This window comes from Mastigoproctus giganteus, chromosome 1, assembly GCF_048544385.1.
Source record: "Mastigoproctus giganteus isolate SK-2022 chromosome 1, ASM4854438v1, whole genome shotgun sequence".
Lineage (NCBI taxonomy): Eukaryota > Metazoa > Arthropoda > Arachnida > Uropygi > Thelyphonidae > Mastigoproctus > Mastigoproctus giganteus.
This window is the reverse complement of record NC_143575.1, coordinates 38,612,067-38,630,165: the sequence shown is the minus strand read 5'-3', so window position 1 is coordinate 38,630,165 and position 18,099 is coordinate 38,612,067. Positions and strand designations below refer to the sequence as shown.

General features: G+C 36.5%; 1 protein-coding gene across 1 annotated transcript in view; it reads right to left on the bottom strand.

The window, feature by feature from the left end:
• The window catches only part of LOC150090716 (protein white-like), a 106,208-nt gene that overhangs the window by 37,562 nt on the left and 50,547 nt on the right, over nucleotides 1–18,099 (bottom strand). The window contains exons 4-5 of the mRNA XM_090370106.1: nucleotides 14,114–14,212; nucleotides 4,835–5,073 (exon numbers count right to left, since the gene is read on the bottom strand). Coding sequence (XP_090226232.1) covers nucleotides 4,835–5,073; nucleotides 14,114–14,212 — 338 coding nt within the window. The remainder of the gene's footprint in view (nucleotides 1–4,834; nucleotides 5,074–14,113; nucleotides 14,213–18,099) is intronic.

Here is an 18,099-nt window from a genome sequence, read left to right as displayed (position 1 = left end):
CTCATGGCTATTCCCAACCTCGTGTTGTTTGGCATTACAAGAAAGCAAAATGGGATGACCTGCGAGACTTCTTTTCTTCTTTTCCTCGGTCGGATTACTGTTTCAAAACTCCTGATGTCAACGTTTGCTCAGATCGTGTCAGTGAAATTATTCTTGCAGGAATGGAATCCTTTATCCCACACTCCACTTTAAAATCTCGTCCTTTATCTAAACCTTGGTTTTCCAATAAATGTGCTAAGGCTGTTGAAGAGAAGAATGTTGCATATCGTAATTGGCTTGTTTCTAATTCTCCAGTTTCATTTTCTGCCTACACCAAAGCTCGGAACAATTGTAAAGCAGTTATTAATCAGTCCAAACTAGAGTTTGAACAGGCTAAGTGTAGAAAACTTGCTTCTTGCCCTAATGGTAGCCGAGCATTCTGGTCTCTTGCCAAAGCTATTGGCCGCAACTTTTGCCCATCTCTGCTTCCACCTCTGTCCAAACCAGATGGTTCTGTTGACACTTCATCCAAGGATAAAGCTGACCTGCTAGCATCCCATTTTTCTTCCAGCTCATGTATCAATGAACTTGGTAAAACACCTCCCACCATTCCCAACACGGTCCATTCAATGCCTCCTGTGGTCTTCCGTCAAAAGGATATCAGAAGGATTTTGATGAATCTTGATGCTAAGAAAGCTCCAGGTCCTGATGGTATTTCTCCACTTGTTCTCAAAATCTGTGCTCCTGAACTTACTCCTATTCTTTGCCGCCTTTTTTCACTTTCTTATTCCAATGGTGTTTTTCCTTCTGCTTGGAAATTTGCTCATATCCAGCCAGTTCCTAAAAAGGGTGACAAATCCCTCCCATCCAATTATCGTCCCATTGCAATTACTTCTACTCTTTCTAAAGTAATGGAGAAATCAATTAACCGCCAACTCTTAAACTACGTAGAAACCTTCCGTCTGATCAACGATCACCAGTATGGATTCCGTCAGTGTCGATCCACTGGTGATATCCTGGCTTATGTTACCCATTTATGGACTACTTCAATGGAAAGGTTCGGTGAAACACAAGTAGTTGCTCTTGACATCTCAAAGGCTTTTGATCGTGTTTGGCATAAAGGTCTTCTGAACAAGCTTCCATCCAATTTTTAGTAATTGGTTATCCAGTTTTCTCTCTGATCGCTCACTGAGGGTGATGGTAGATGGCTCTCTGTCTTCTAACTTCTCCACTAATGCCGGTGTCCCCCAAGGTTCAGTTCTTTCCCCTACTCTTTTCCTCTTGTATATCAATGACCTTCTTCCAATGACTGGAAATCCTATCCATAGTTTTGCCAATGATAGCACATTGCATTCAACTTTCCGTTTTGAGAAATCTTGTCCTGCTCAATCAGCTTCAATTTCTCGAAAATCTGCTACCAATTCCTTAAATGCTGATCTTCAGGTAATTCTCCAGTGGGGCAAAGACAACTTAGTTGATTTCAACCCTTCTAAAACTCAGTCTTGTCTTATATCTCGCAAAAAGGATTCTTCTGCTGCTATGCTTATCTTTAGTGACACTCCAATTTCTAGGCAAAAGGATATATCTCTTTTGGGGATTACCCTGACTTCTAATCTCTCTTGGCACAAGCACATTACAAATATTGCTTCCTCTGCATCTAAAAAACTTGGTTTTCTCTTTCGCTCTCGGCGTTACTTTTCTTCCAAACAGCTGCTCACTCTGTATAAATCGCAAATCCGCCCTGCCATGGAATATTGTTCCCACATTTGGGGTGGTGCCCCCAAAACCTCTCTCATGCTTCTTGATTCCATTCAGAAGAGGGCAGTTAGGTTAATTAATGATTCATCTCTAACAGAGTCTCTCCACTCGCTTTCTCATAGATGCACTGTTTCTGCTGCATGCCTCTTTTACAGATACTTCCATGGGCACTGTTCTTCTGAATTGGCTTCTATAATTCCTGCTCTCTCTTTCAAAACAGTCCGAACACGTGCCGCCGCCAGCCAACATCCATTTACTGTCCAACTTCAAACCCACAGAACCAACTTTTCATCTTCCTCATTTATTCATTCAACTGCCGTTTTCTGGAACAACCTTCCTTCATACATATTTCCTGAAAATTACAATCTGCAGAAGTTCAAGTCCAATGTCAATAAATATCTTCTTTCGTCTTCTCAACCTCCAACCCAAGCACGGTACTAAGTACTATAGGTTCTAATACCTCTCGTGTTTGGGGTTCACATAAAAAAAAAAAAAAATTCTCTGATCCATAAGTTGCTGTGGGTATGATGATAGTTTCATATAGTTTAATTTTTAAACTAATTGAGATTTTATTGCTCTTCCATATGTTTTTGAGTTTGTTCATGTTTGTCTATTCGATGTTCAGTCTGTCATTAATTTGGTCAATATTACTTAGGTTTCCGGTTATTAGAGAGCCCAGATATACAAATTTTTTTACTTATTCTATTTGATGATTTTGGATGTTTATGTCTTCTATGTTTTTTCCGATTTGCATTACTTTGGTTTTATTTATATTAATATTAATTCCATAATTGTTGCCTGCTTTATCGATGGTTGTTAATATTTCTTTTAGTTGTTCTTTGGTTTCTGTTAAAATCACAATATCATCTGCATATTTTATGTGGTTTATATTTTTTTCCATTTATTATTATGCCTCTTTTTTCTTCAATTGATTTCATTAGTTCTTCTAGATAGATATTAAATAGATATGGAGATAAAGGGCACCCCTGCATGACTCCTTTCTCTATTTCAAATTTCTCTGTTTTAAGGTTGTTGAATTTTACTATTGCTTTGCATTTTTGTAGAAATTATTTACAAACATGATTATTTCATGATCAAGTGGGAGTTTTTGTAGTTGCTTCATTAAATCGTCTTGTTTACAGAGTCAAATGCCTGCTTGAAATCGATAAAGCACAGATAAAGAGGTTTCTTCTTATTCCAATATTTTTCTGCAATGATGTTTAGTGTGAATATTTGGTCTATTGTTGATCTGCCTTTTCTAAATCCTGCTTGTTCTTCCCCTATTGTTCCTTTATGTTTTAAGATCCTATTTTGTAAGATCCTTATATATATTTTATATATATGGTTTAAAAGGGTAATGGATCTATAATTCTGACAATTTTCTTTATCTCCTTTTTTGTGTATAGGCACTATTATTCCACTTTTCCAGTCTTCTAGTATATCACCTGAAAATAAAATTAGATTAAACAATTGTGCGAGGTGTTAAATTCGGAGACGATGCAATGTTAAATTGCATCCTCTGAATTTAACATAGTCTCCGAATTTCCTTAGTTCTGCTTGGATACCATCATTTCCGGGTGCTTTGCCATTCTTCATTTGGCTAATTGCTTTCTGAACTTCTTCTTTATCTCTTCTATTATCTAAGGCAAAAGTGTTTTTTCCTTCCCCTTTGAACAGGGTTTGGTAATATTCTTTTCATATTTTTTAAATTTCTTGCGAGTTTCCTGTTTTTATATTGTTTTTATTTTTCATCATCAGTGTTTTTGGGATGTATGTTTTAGAGAGTTTCTTTATAACTTGGTAAGTTGTTTTAGAGTCGTGACATTTATTTGCCTCTTCGCACTACTTTGCTTTGTCTTCCAACCATTTCCTTTTAGCAGCTTTACATAGGTTGTCTATTTTGTTTTTTAGGGCTTTACATTTTTCCCTTTTGTCTTGACTATTTTCTTTGTTCAGGAGGTTTTTCATTTGTCTTTTTTCCATCCATACATCTAAAATTTCTGCTGTAATCCAAGGATTATTTGGTTTTGGTTTTGTTCCCAAGGTTTCTAAGGCTGCATCTTTAGTCATTTGTTTGGTTTTCTCCCATATATTTTCCGCACATAATGAATAGTTTATGTCTTTTAATTTTTTTTGTAGTGTTTTCCAATAAATTTCCTTTATTTTATCTTCTTCAAATCATGATATATTTAATGTTACTCTATTGTTCTTTGGCTTCGTATTTTTAAATTTCCATTTAATTGTTGCTGCTAGCAGTTCATGGTTGGTGTCAAAATCTGTACTTCTAAGAGTTTTAACATTTTGAATGGATGATTTCCAGTTGTTATTTATTAAAATGTAGTTGATACAGTTTTTCGTATTTCCATCTGGTGATGTCCATGTATACTAATGTTGAGATCTGTGGTAGAACAGTGTGTTGGTGATGAATAGTTTATTTTCTTTGCAGAAGTTCAAGAGTTCTTCTCCTCGCTCATTTCTATTTCCGATCCCGAATTTTCCTAATACATCACTGAAATCTGTTGAAAAGCCTCCAACTTTTGCGTTAAAGTCTCCCATTATTATTAAAATATCTTTTTTGTTTGTGTTATCTTTGTGTTATCTGTTTTGTAATATTTGGACATATATATATATATATATAGTGGATATATATATATAAAAGACTGCTGTACTATGTATAAGGGCACATACCTAGATTATTTTTATGAAGATTCCTTTTTTCTTTACCTTTTATTCTTAGAAATCTTCATTCTATTATTTTTATTTTTATTATTATTATTATTATTATTATTATTACTAATAATTATTAATAATTCTATTTATTATTATTATTATTATTATTATTAGCCATATGGTGCAAGGAAACCTGAGGCTTATGCTGCACCAGCCAAAAAAAAAATTGAGTACCCAGAGAGAGAGAGAGAGAGAGAGAGAGAGAGAGAGAGAGAGAAAGAGAGAGAGAGAGAATTAGGAGGGAATCACCAAAAGAGAGAAGAATGATATATAGCTCAGGACCCTGGGTGTGCCAAGCCCATACTCACCAGATGTGAACCCCTGAGGTTGCTATAGGTAGGTATTAAAGTAATTTTTTTATACAAACCTGGAGAAAAAAGGAACAGCAAACATAGCCTCTCCCATAAATGCCACGTTACCATCTGCTAAATATAGTACATGTTCAAACATTGCAGAAATTTCAGATGTTGGTTGATGAATAGTACACAATACAGCAGCTCCTTTAGCAGTTGCACTTCTCAATGCAGAAATAACACTCTGTGCCATAAATGTATCTAGTCCAGATGTTGGCTCATCACAAAATAACAAAGGTGGGTTATTCAGCACCTATGGATAGGAAAAAAGGAAATATTGGAAATTTATACCTCAGATGAAATATTTGACCCAATAATATTTTGTTTGGGGTAAAACAACTTTAAACATTTTTTCGTGATGGCAGAAATGCAAAACAAAGCTTTAAATTTTTTCTGCAAAACAAAGCTTTAAATTTTTTCTCTTAACCAAAAATAAAAACCATTAAGTTCCTAACTAACTGATGGTCAATTAAAATGTACACTTTTGCTTTTGTTTTGTCATAAAATTCATTTCTTCTGTAAATAATAATTTACACAGAAATTTAAAATTTAAATGCATTTAAAAACCATTAAATGCCTTAAATGCATTTAAGGTTATCAGTGTTTTGTAATATTTGGGCACATATATATATATATATATAGTGGATATATATATATATATAAAAGACTGCTGTACTATGTATAAGTATAGTGCAAAAGCATCAATAATACATAGCCAAATCTGAATTAACAGAATGTTAGCAAAACGGCATCATTTTAAGTTATATCTCATATTGTGAATACCTTCACAATGAGTTGCCACGATACTGCACTACTTCGAATAAGTAATGCTTCACCTGAGGAGAAGACTAAAGTTACTTATTCTCAGATGGATACCACCACCCAGACATCACCATTTCAGGGCTATTTGGCCCTGACACTTAAAAGCGACCTTATAGGTCGCTTTTAAGTGTTAATGATATTTGTGAAGGTGTGGAATTTTGTTTGTCTAGTACCACCATGGTCTTTCAAGACGTCATGTATATGCAGGTCCATGGCACAGCCATGGGCTTCCCTATTAGTGCCATTGTGGCCAACTTGGCCATGGAAGAGTTGTAATCGAGGATTTTTAAGGATTTGGAATTTCCCATATATAAATGGAAAAGATATGTTGATGACAAATTCACCATTATTCAGAAGAGGAGAGAAGATCAAATACTCAATGTGCTTAACAGCTTCTCCCCATTTATCCAATTCACCTCAGAGGTGGAGACAGAGGGAACCCTACCTACCATTTCTTGACGTGTTGGCAGTCAGAGAAGGATTTAGGCTTAAGACTAATGTTTATAGGAAGCCTATGTGCCGGGGTCAGTATACCCATTACAACTCGGCACAGACCAGCCAACACAAAAACAGTGTAATCAAGGCTTTAATTGATAGGGTGGGATCCCACTATACCACCTCAGAGGATAAAGATAATGAGATTATCAGAGTCACAGCAGACCTTAAGAAATGTGGTTACCCCCAGAGTGTCTTAGATAGATTCATTAAGGGAGTGATGTCTCCCCGTAGTGAACCGTCTACCCCCTGTGGGCACTGCATACATTCCTTACTATCTGGGCCTCATGGAACGCACTGCATGAATAGTTCGGGGGTGTCAAATACGCTGTGTGCAACTACCGGGACGGAGGTTGCACACAGTGATATCAAGAGTTAAAGACCCCATACCGAATGCAATAAAGACTGCAAATTACGGGAAGTCTGCTGTGGCAGAGCATTTCTGGGAAAAGCAACATCAGATCTCCCCAGAGGATGCTGTCATTACAGATCATGCACAGGGGTTCTGGAACCGTAAATGGCTCAAGAGCTTACGCATTGGGGCAGCCAGTAATACTATTAATAGAGATAAGGGTGTATGTTTACACCCTCTCTTTGAAACGGTTGTCTTGGGACAAGATTAACGGTTTCGGGTAGTGCGCTCCCAAGCCATTTCCGGTTCTGGTGTGCAAATGGGAAATACCAATCATATTCCTGGGGAACCATGTGACAAATGCCGTGGACCTGCTATTTAAGGATATGGCATACAGCAAAATGTACGCTGTTGAGAAAGGAGACTGCTGTCTCCAAAAGCTACAGTTGTTATGGTATACATTTAAAATTTTTAACATTTTTTTTTTTTTAATATCTGTTTTCGGTCATATTTTAATTGTTTTTATTTATATATTTTAAATATTTTAAACTAGTTTTAATTATTTTATTGTAAATACAGTGTTTTTAGTTACAGTATTAAAATATTTTCAAGTACTGGTTGGTGTGAAGTTTAATTATTTAACACCCTTCTCATTTCACCCATCCACTCACTCCAAATGTTTGTCTAGTTCTGCCGTGAATCTGTTTAACCAATCTGTTTAACTTCTATGACAGATGGAAGTTTGTTACAGCAATCAACCACCTGCTGGCTAATGGCAAATTTCTGCACATCTATCCTAAAACTGTCTTTCCTCAATTTGAATTTATGCCCTCTCAGGCAATTATTCTGAGCAAGAAGAAGAATCCCATCAGCACTGAGCATGCTCAAACCATTCAAGACTTTATACACCTCAATCAGATCACCTCGCAGGTGCCTACTCTCCAGACACTGTAATTTGCAAAATTTAAGCCTTTCGTCATAAGAGGAACCCTTTGTTCCATTCACTAATCTTGTTGCCCTTCACTGTACTCACTCCAACAGCTCTATATCCTTCTTAAAATGAGGCCTACAGACCTGTATACAGTACTCAAGATGTGATCTGACCATTGCCTTGTATAAGGCAATGGTCAGATCCTGTATGTCAATGGAAGGTCCTGTATATCATTGACAAGACACCATGCTTGCAGACCATCTCCACTGCTCAGAAAACTTCATATCTGCCTGAACAATTACTCCCAGGTCCTTTTCATTCTCTACCACTATTTATTTATCATATGGCAATTCTTACATCTCACAAGAACCGCTCCATCAATCAAGAAGAAATTACAATATCTCCCATCTGAAACCACACTGATGTACTCAATTCTGTTTAAGTTCACAATTAGTCATATTTATAATATTAAATTATTAAAAAAATTATCAACTGTATAACATTTGTACAAAATTTATGTATAATATATATGGTCTACTATAATTGTATGTCCAAGTTATAAATATAATCAATTGACATGGGCGTTAATTCCAGGAAGTCTATCGGATCCCCTTGGTAAGCCCTAAGGGGGCTGTCCTGTATGATGTGTTCGATGGTCTGCCTTCCATCACCACAATCACATCCCGGGGCATCAATCCACTTCCACTTATACAATGCATTCACTTTTGACCATATTCTTCTAGGAAGATCAAATTCATCAGGTTTCTTGGTTATGCATGTTAATTCTGCTATATCTAGTGATCGGTGGGAATTCCATTCAGTAATCAGATCAAAATTTGCACTTATCAATTTCAATGCTCTTCTAACTGAAGGCTTCATAGAAGGTAGTCTTTTCATTATGGTATCAGCAAAATCATTGTGGACTGGTAAACTTGGGATGTCCATTATCCTTTTATATTCCCGGAGAAGAGCTGCAAATCTACGTAGATGTGGAGGAGGTATGTGGCTTAGAATTGGTACCCAAAAAGTCGGGGTCGATCTTATTGTCTCAGTAATCAACTGCATAGTATAGTTTAATTGGGTGTCGATTAATTTGACATGTGAACTGTTTATCCAAACAGGGCTGCAGTATTCTGCAGCAGAGAACACTAAGCCTATTGCAGTACAGCGAAGCGTCTCTGACCTGGATCCCCATGCCAAACCACATAATTTCTGAAGAATGTTGTTCCGAGTTCTTATCTTTGCAGCAGTCTTTTCTAAATGCTGTTTATATGACAGGATTATATCCAGAGTAACACCCAAATATTTAGGTTATTTACTACTTTTTAAGAGTACTCCATCGAAGTGGTGTACCCCGGGTTATGCTAAATGAACTAGTGCTACTGGCAGCCAAACTATCTGTGATCTTCTGGCTTGGATTCTTGCTGAATCTCTACCACTGTCAGTGTAGTACCACATAGTTGATACATTACTCTAGGGTTACTGCTTCTTATATGCAGTACTTTACATATGTCAATGTTAAACTTCAGTTGCCACCTTTCGGCCCATCTGCTCAACTTTTCTAGATCCTGTTGTAGCAGCGTACTGTCATTAGTGTCATTAACAAATGACATTAATGACAGTTAGTGTCATTTGTTAACCTTCTGCTAACCTTCGTATCGTCTGCAACTTGGACATTAAGCCTGATATACCATCATCAGTATCATTTATAAATACAGAAAACAACAATGGACCAACACTGAACCCTGGGGAACTCCACTAATAACATTAGTCCACGAAGAGCAGTGTCCATCGATTACCACTTTCTGTCTTCTCCCACTCAACCATCCCTTTATCCATTGCAGAAATTAATACTAAAAAGTAATTTGGTATTAATTATTTTCAATCGTGCTATCTATATTCAAAATAAACCACGGAGCTTGACTAGGTCTATAAGCTTCTTATAGAAAATAATTTAATCTAACAATTAAGTCAATAAATCAGCTAAATATAATTAAAAACTTAGCATTCGCGGGAGCTGCAAAACTTGTCCAACATGTGGATTAGGTACCCTTACTGATACTAAGTAATAACCTACAAATCGCTATCTAAGTTCAAATTAAACTAAAGTGTTGTTACTAGGAATACAAAGCAACTCTAGAAAATAAATTAATATGCCAATTTAAGTCAATAAAAAAGCAAAAATTTCAGAAAACTTCTTATTAGCTGGAGCCGTAAAAACTTTGCCTGTTCACGTGTACTCTTGTACCCCTTAACAGACTACTGTACAAATTTGAGCAGTATGGCATTAAGGGAAAGTTGCAACACTGGATAAAAGGATGGTTGAGTGGGAGAAGACAGAGAGTGGTTATCAATGGACACGACTCTTCGTGAACTAATGTTATTACTGGAGTCCCCCACAGTTCGATTGGGCTCATTGTTGTTTATGGTATTTATCAGTGATATTGATGAAGGTATATCAGGGTTAATGTATAAGTTTGCAGATGATACAAAGGCTGGCAGGGTTGTTAATGACAGTAATGATAGTACGCTACTGCAACAAGATCTGGAAAAGTTGAGCAGATGGGTTGAGAGGTAGCAACTGAAGTTTAACGTTCAAATGGAAAGTACTATGTATCGGTAGCAATAACCCCAGAGTAACGTACCAACTGGGTGGTACTACACTCAGTGTAGTGGAGAATGAAAAGGACCTGGGGTATGTGCAGTCATATATGAAGTTTTCTGAGCAATGCTATAAGGCTGCAAGAGTAGCTCAAGGTGTCTTGTCAATGATATACAAGAATTTTGCTAGCATGAATACGGGGCTAATTGTCTCCATGTATAAGGCAGTGGTTAGGCGGGGTTGTTGTTGTTATTTGGGTTTTTAGGAGCATTAGCAACTAAGGCCATATTGCTCCGGGATATGCGGTGGTCATTCCCTGACCTTTCCGCATCTTCCGTATTTGGTGGTGACGGGCTCGAACCCCGGTCTAATCAAGAAGCGTGTGCTACGCACTGCTGCTCCTTCCCACCTGGCTACGGAGGCGCCTTCAGTGGTTAGGCCACACCTTGAGTACTGTATACAGGTCTGGAGGCCTCATTTTAGGAAAGATGTAGAACTTCTGGAACGAGTACAGAGAAGGGCAATGAGATTCGTGAGTGGAACAAAGGTTTGGTGTTACCAAGAAAGGCTTAAGTTCTGCAAATTGCAGCTTCTGGAGGCTAAGCACCTGCGAGGTGATCTAATTGATAGGTGGAACAGGACCAGGGTATGTCTGCTAGGAGCAAAAGCTGATGACATTGTAGAACAGATATCATCCTTTAAGGGCACAAAAGGTGATACTGTTGTACATGTTGGCAATAATGACCTTAAAATAAGAGGTCTACAGATTTACTTAACAAGTACAGGTGAATGCTGAAAAAAAGTCGTGACTTAGGGTTAAATTTGAAAGTGTCTCTCAATTCTGCCCAGACACAATAGGAGGGAGATATGATGAGAACCTTGTCAATCAATTCAGCCCTGGAAAGACTGTGCAAGGCTCATGGGGTAGAATTTTTTTTTTTTTTGCATGGTCTGTGCTTGCTAACAGGAGAGACTGCTTCTACAGGATGGGATACACTTAAATAGAAAGGGTGCAAAAATATTTTCTGATGCTATCAGGCAGTGTTAGGTGGGTCAGAAAACTGCTTTCTTGGGGGGGGATTCACAGACTAAAAGATTAACAGTAGCCACAAGCAGAGGCGAAAGTGATCCTTGCACTGCTTCTATTGTAATGGGTAGCAGCGAAGAGAGCAAGTTGCTGGGGATTTCAAGAGCTGCTGGGAGTCATCATGGAACAAGTAAATCCATGGGCTGTGTTCGAGTAACTAAGAGTAAGAACAGGTGCTGCATGTATACTTGCATGTACACCAATGCTAGAAGTATAGTAAATAAATGATGAATTTGAAGTGCTGATCAAGCCATCAAAGGCAGATATTGTTGGGATATCAGAGACATAGTGTCACACAGATATAAGCAGTGCAGAATTTGAATTTGGGGAGTTCAATGTGTACAGAAAGGATTGACAGGGTAGAAAGGGAGGAGGGGTTATGCTGTTAGTTCAGAAACACAAAATCTAAGAAAGTTCATTTAGTTAACATGGTGGACAGTGCAATGTTGAGTCTGTTTGGTGTGACATGATGGGTGAAATGTGAAAATTTTTTTTTTTTTTTTTTTTTTTTGGCTGATGCTAAATAAGCCTGTTTTCTTGCATCATATGCCTCTACTAATGCTAATGCCAGTGATAAACATGTACTACCTTGTGCTCCTAAAAGATGATATCTTTCCTACAACATCATCAACTTTTGCCCCTGGCAAACATACTCTGCTCCTATTTCATCTACGCTTTTTACACAATATATTACCTATCTCCCTGATAATAGAGGAATCGACAATAACTAACTCCTGTGGGATCAGCGCATTTTGCCTTGGAGATTGCCACTGTATTGTTTGATGCACAAGAATGAGATCTGGCACTGAGTTGTGCAGCTGAGGGCTTGATGGGTCTCCCATTTTAATACCTTCGAGGGTATCTACCTGACTCTTCAAACTTTTTTGACACTCTCTGCACCTAGCACACCCAAAGACATCCTCCTTGGCTAGATCATGTCCTGTTCCAGAGAGTTCTGCAAACATTTCACAAGCTGCACATTTTTTTAGGCTGTGATGCCTAAAAAAATGTGCATCCTATATACAGGATGTTTCAATTAAAAGGCAATGGGATTTATATCACTTATTTTTTGGTTTAGGTTTTTTGTCATTTGGATATTTTTTATCATATTTGGGATGAAATGTTTGAATTTAGTGTTAAAATTAGACAAAGTATTACTATTTAAATTTTACAATTTCTAAATTAAAATTTTGAATAATGAACTGCTTTTTTCAATGGGAAAGTTGTTCCTGAAGAAAAATAAAAAAGCAGTCATTGTATGCGATGTTCTGCCAACATGCACATATTTGGCCATTTGTGGCACATCATCCATGTTACTACCACTGTCTTTTTTTCTCCCCTTCTTAATAAAATGTTTTGTGCTTATTCCAGAAGTTTTACTAATGAAGTTTTTGGATTAAATTAATGATGGAGAACAATTTTCACATTAAGAAAATTGTAATGGATTAGGAAAATTTTCAATTTAGAAATCTTAAAATTTAAAAAGTAATACTTAGTCCAATTTTATAATAAGTTCAAAATTTTTGGCCCAAATACAGCAAAAAAAGGTCTTACACTTGGGAAGAACAACCACAAAATAACTTAATACACTAGGTAGGATTGAATTAAAGACAGTAGAGAAAGAAAGGGGTTTGGGAGTTATGATACAGTCAAACATGGAGTACTCCTAGCAGTGTAGACAGGTGGCAAGAAAGGCTCATAGTATTCCGTATAAGGAAATTGTAAAGCTGCACTTATAATACCATGTCCAAGTATGGAGACCACACCTAAAAAAAAAAAAAAAGATATTTAACTTCTTGAGAAAATCCAAAGGTGGGTAACTTGTTTGGTGGAATCTGTAAAAGGATATATGTACATGCAGGGATATAATGGATGAGGCTTAGGGCTTATGAAAACTCCCATCCTCCCTGGATAAAATTTTTTGGATTATCCAAGCCCCTTGTTAAAAAAGTTAGTTTGATAAAATTTAACACTATTTTAACTGGTGATGGCCCTTAGCTGAAATTCTTTTCAACCAAGCCCCTTGTTAACAAATTGGCAACATGCTCCTGCATATAAGGAAAGACTGGATATATTGGATACAGAGCTTAACAACTAGGCATCTTGGAGAGGACCCAAGTCAGGTCTATAAGGTTCTAAGAGTGGGCATAAAATGAATGAAGGAAAAATTTTCAATGTTAAAAATGACTCCAGAACTAGAGGCCACAAATTCAAATTACAGGGAAAAAGATTTAGACTGAATTGTCTAAGTTTCCAGATGATAGATAGATTGACATAGTGGTTAATGACAGTAGTCAAGGTATGTTACAGCAATAGAACCTAGAAAAATTAGGCAGAACGGTTTAGAAATGGCAATTGAAGTTTAACATTGACCAATGCAAGGTACTGCATGAGGAGGCAGTAATCTCAAATTAATGTATCAACTGTGTGCTATTAGATTCAGGGCAGTGGAAAATGAAAAAGACCTGGGAGTAACTGTGCAGTCAGAAATGAAGTTCTATGTGCAGTTTTCCAGATATGAAGTTCTCTCTTTCCTTTTCCTTGAATATGTTGAGTGATACAGAATTTTTAAGCTCAGATTTAAATTTAGTATATTACTAGAATCATCTATTTCTCTTTATAGAAGAGAAAAAATATTTCATTTATTATTCAATATTAGTTATGTGCCAGTTGTAGTTTATATTCTCTTTATGAGTAACTAAAGGAAATGCTGGAGCACTTTTTCACTTGTCAATCTTTCAGTTTCCCTTTTTCTATGTAAAAAAAAAAAAAAAAAGAAAGGTAAACTGCAGCCATTATCAACCCACTGCAAGATAGAAGTCTCCTCAACAATTCATTTTCTGCATTAATTAACATTAAACAAGGCAGAAAATAATAATGAAACACAATTACATATTCCCATAATCTGAATAGTAATTTATTAGCATGAATGTAATGCGGCTCATTAAATAATATTAAATTTTTCTCATACAATATGCAATATTAGATTTAAGCCATCCCTTACTTCGGTTGCAAATGCCAATCTCCTCCTTTCTCCTCCTGAAATTCCTTTTGAAGAACCTGCATGTCCGATAATAGTGTTTTCACACTTTTTCAGATCTACCTATCATAAAAACAAATATTTTTCTCATTATTATATCAATCACTAAATAAATAACATTTTTTCAGGAGATGGTGATAAATCAGGGGTACACAACTCAAAGTCAGTGACAGGCAAAAATGGTATTTGCTTTGTAAACTGCATGCTTGAGGAGGGGGCACACAATAATATTATCATTTAAAATACTTTTTTGCCTTCTCACTTAGCATATGTTTTACTATTTTGAAATGTGTATACTGATTTTTAATTTTAAAAGTAGCAAATGAGTTTTTCAAAATTAGAAAGTTAAAATAGAGAAGATGGGGACAGGTTTTATGCGGCCTATGGGCTGCAAATTGTGCATCCCTGTTATAAATTTATCAACTTCACTTCTTCTCTTTCTTGGTGATTCCCTTCTACTTCTCTCTCTCTCTCTCTCTCTCTCTCTCTCTCTCTCAGGGTAATTCAGAATTTTTTTTTTTTTTTTTTTGGCTGGTGCAGCATAAGCCTCAGGCTTCCTTGCACCATATATCTAATAATAATAATCACTTAGCTGACTTAATTATCCTAGTACTCAGCTTTCACTTACTTATTTACTCAGTAAAAAAAAAAAAAAAGTAAAGTGCAGCCACTATCAACCCACTGCAGGATGGAAGCCTCCTCAACAATTCATGCTGAGGGAATTTACTCAGTATTGTTTTTAAATATCACTCTTTGATCCTTTGCCTCATTTTTCTGTCCCTTTTAATATTTCACTGAGAGAAGCAAGAGAGGAATATCTTGCAAAATTTTTGATGACTGCTAATGCTTTTATTTGGTTAGCTACATGCATTTACAGAAAATTATCCAGATGTATATACTGATCAAAATAAAATCCATTTCAAACACAGAGTTAAGAGTAGCATTATTTCTTACAGACCTGTGAGAACTTGCAAAATGCTTAAAAACCACAACAAATTTATGTGGTTTTTAAAGAACACATAAGTATTTATTACAAAAAGTTTATTTATTACAATCTTGTAATCACACTCCTTTAATAGATTCCGTGATAACTATAATTAAATTATAGTTATAAATTAATACAGTACGAAGATTTGGCCATTGAATGGTTCTGACACAACACACCATATGAAGTTTTGAATGTAAAATTACCCATGAATCTCTCACCAATATGGCACTTAACACATAAAATCTCCTACACATGATATAGCAATGCATCCTGGGAGTTGAGATTACTATGAAATGTCTTTAACTACTTCTTTCACCATAAAATCAACTGGTGAGAATTTCAAGTCTCGCATCCAGACTCTCAGTTTTTAATCACACATTTCCAATTCAATTATAAATGATAACCTGGAAAAAAGCAATGCACTTCTTTCTTCCTTAGGGCATGTTTTTAATAGTTTTAGTTTTTAATTTCTTTCACTCTTCATCTTAATGAATCCACTTCCTTAACTCTAAGGATCAAGAGGTGAGTACCACAATTATTAGCTCTTTATAAAAAATTTTAATACAAAAAGTTTAAAAATAGAATGCGAGAAAGGAAAATTTCACATTTTAAATCTTTGTTCAAGCAAAGAAGTGAATTTTAGGTTGATGTATTGTTCCCACTAATGTAAATTTTTGTTCTGGAATACTGTAACTCTGCAAAGTGCTCATATAATGTGGCTTAATGTCCAAGTTTGCAGATGACAATAAGACCAATATGTTGGCAGGGTGGTTAATGACAGAAATGATGGTGTGCTACCACAATAGGACCTAGAAAAGTTAGGCAGATGGGCTGAGAAATGGAAATTGAAGTTTAACATTGATAAATGCAAAGAATGGTAGCAGTAATCTTAGAATAACATACCAACTGTGTAATACTACACTCAGGGTACTGAAAAATGAAAAAGGCCTGGGGTAATTGTGCAGTCAGATATGAAGTTCTCTGAGCAATGCAGACAGGCTGTCAGGACAGCTCATGGAGTTTTGCAGAGGTGGCTTGTTGATAAGCACTGCGGAACTGTAGCAACCCCAGCTTTTTAAATCTAAATATACAGTCAACGGAGTTATATGAAATTTTGTGAAAAACAATGCAATACAATGAATATTTTTATTAACAGATCCCGCACATAGTATACTCTTCCTCTATTTCCAATAATCATTTCAATAATGAACGAATAAAAAATTCCTTTTGCTGATACTGTATAAGCTTGCTTTCTTGCATCATATGCTTGTTGTTTGTTTGTTTTTGGTTTTTAGGAGCATTAGCAACTAAGGCCATATTGCTCCGGGAATATGCGGTGGTCATTCCCTGACCTTTCCGTATTTGGTGGTGATGGGCTCGAATCCCGGTCTAATCAAGAAGCGTGTGCTACGCATTGTTGCTCCTTCCCACCTGGCTATGGAGGCGCCGCATCATATGCCTCTGCTAATGTTAATGCTAATATATATATATTACCATGTCCATCTATTACCAAGTTTTTACATGGTAATAGATGGACAGACCAACAGCCTTCACTCACCTCGAGCATCAATGAGCTGCATCCAACACCTCGCTGGTGGTTCGTGGGTTCCCCCTAACCACAGCTGACCATGAGCATCCCACCAGCCATGCCGTTTCAAATATGCTCTAACCCAGTCATCTGGACATTACAATTTGGCCTTTTTCAAACTTGCTTAAGTCTGCTGACTTTCCCATCTGAAGAACAAGAGTAAGACTGATTAATGGAGCTCAGTATCAGGTGTTTTATACCGTGTCCCAACCCGTGCATGCAGCGTAGTTCACCAGCAGTTGCTCCGATTTGCATAATGACTTGATGGTCATAATGTTTTGGCTCATCGGTGTATATATATATAATATTATTATATAATAATATATATAATATTAATGTATAATTTACATTATACATTAATGTAAATTATATTCCCAAAGTAAACAGGCACCTACATGTTTAAAAGAACCTTTTATTGATACAATATTTAATAACATATCAGCCCGCCTTTGGCCTTAATTAGACTCTGTATTCTTGTTGATAGACTCCAGACTAGTTTTTAATAACAGGAAAGCAGTATTTTGGTTCATTCTTCTTTCAATGTAGCAGTCAATTCAACTAATGACTGTGAGTGTATTAGCCGACCTGAAGCCAAAGGGGTTAAGACCTAATCTTAATCCCATTAAGACAATGGAGTTAAGTTTGGAGCTCAGCCAGGCCAATGAAGCTCTTGAAAACTAAAGTCTCTACATTTTGAGAAATATGACAGTGCACTGTCATGCTGAAACAGCAAAGGACCTTCCCACACTGTTATCATAGTATAGGCAGTAAGTACAGAATTATCCATAATGTCAATGAACTGCATGGCACCCATTACAGGAAAAACAATTAATGATCTAAACCCAAAGCAAGAGAAACACACCAACAGTGACAGCACCTCCACCAAACTTCAAAACCATGATAGTACACTCTAGCAAATAATATTCTCTTATCTGCTAGATCCAAACACAGCCATCAGATTAGGAAACCATGCATCATAATTCATCACGCCTTATATAATACAGCATTTCAATGTTCCAGAGAGTAATTACGATGGTTTGGGTACCAGGCAAGCTGATTCTGCACATTGCATGCTACCTGCAACTCTCCATAAAATCTGATGATATGCAGTTCCCTATATATCATCTTCGTACTAATATCAATTCCTGTGACCTCTCTAAACTCCTAGTTAACAGTACTCGATAAGGACTGACAAACTCTATATACTACTCTTTGAGTGCTTTTCAGTCTCTTTCCAACAATTTTGGCAGTCTACTCAAATATTTCCTCGCTACAATAGCACCATGATGTTTCCCTATCCTAATTACATCACCCACCATTGATCTAGGGTACTGAAGTTTAGCTGCTGTGGTACTAACAGACTTATTGCTAATA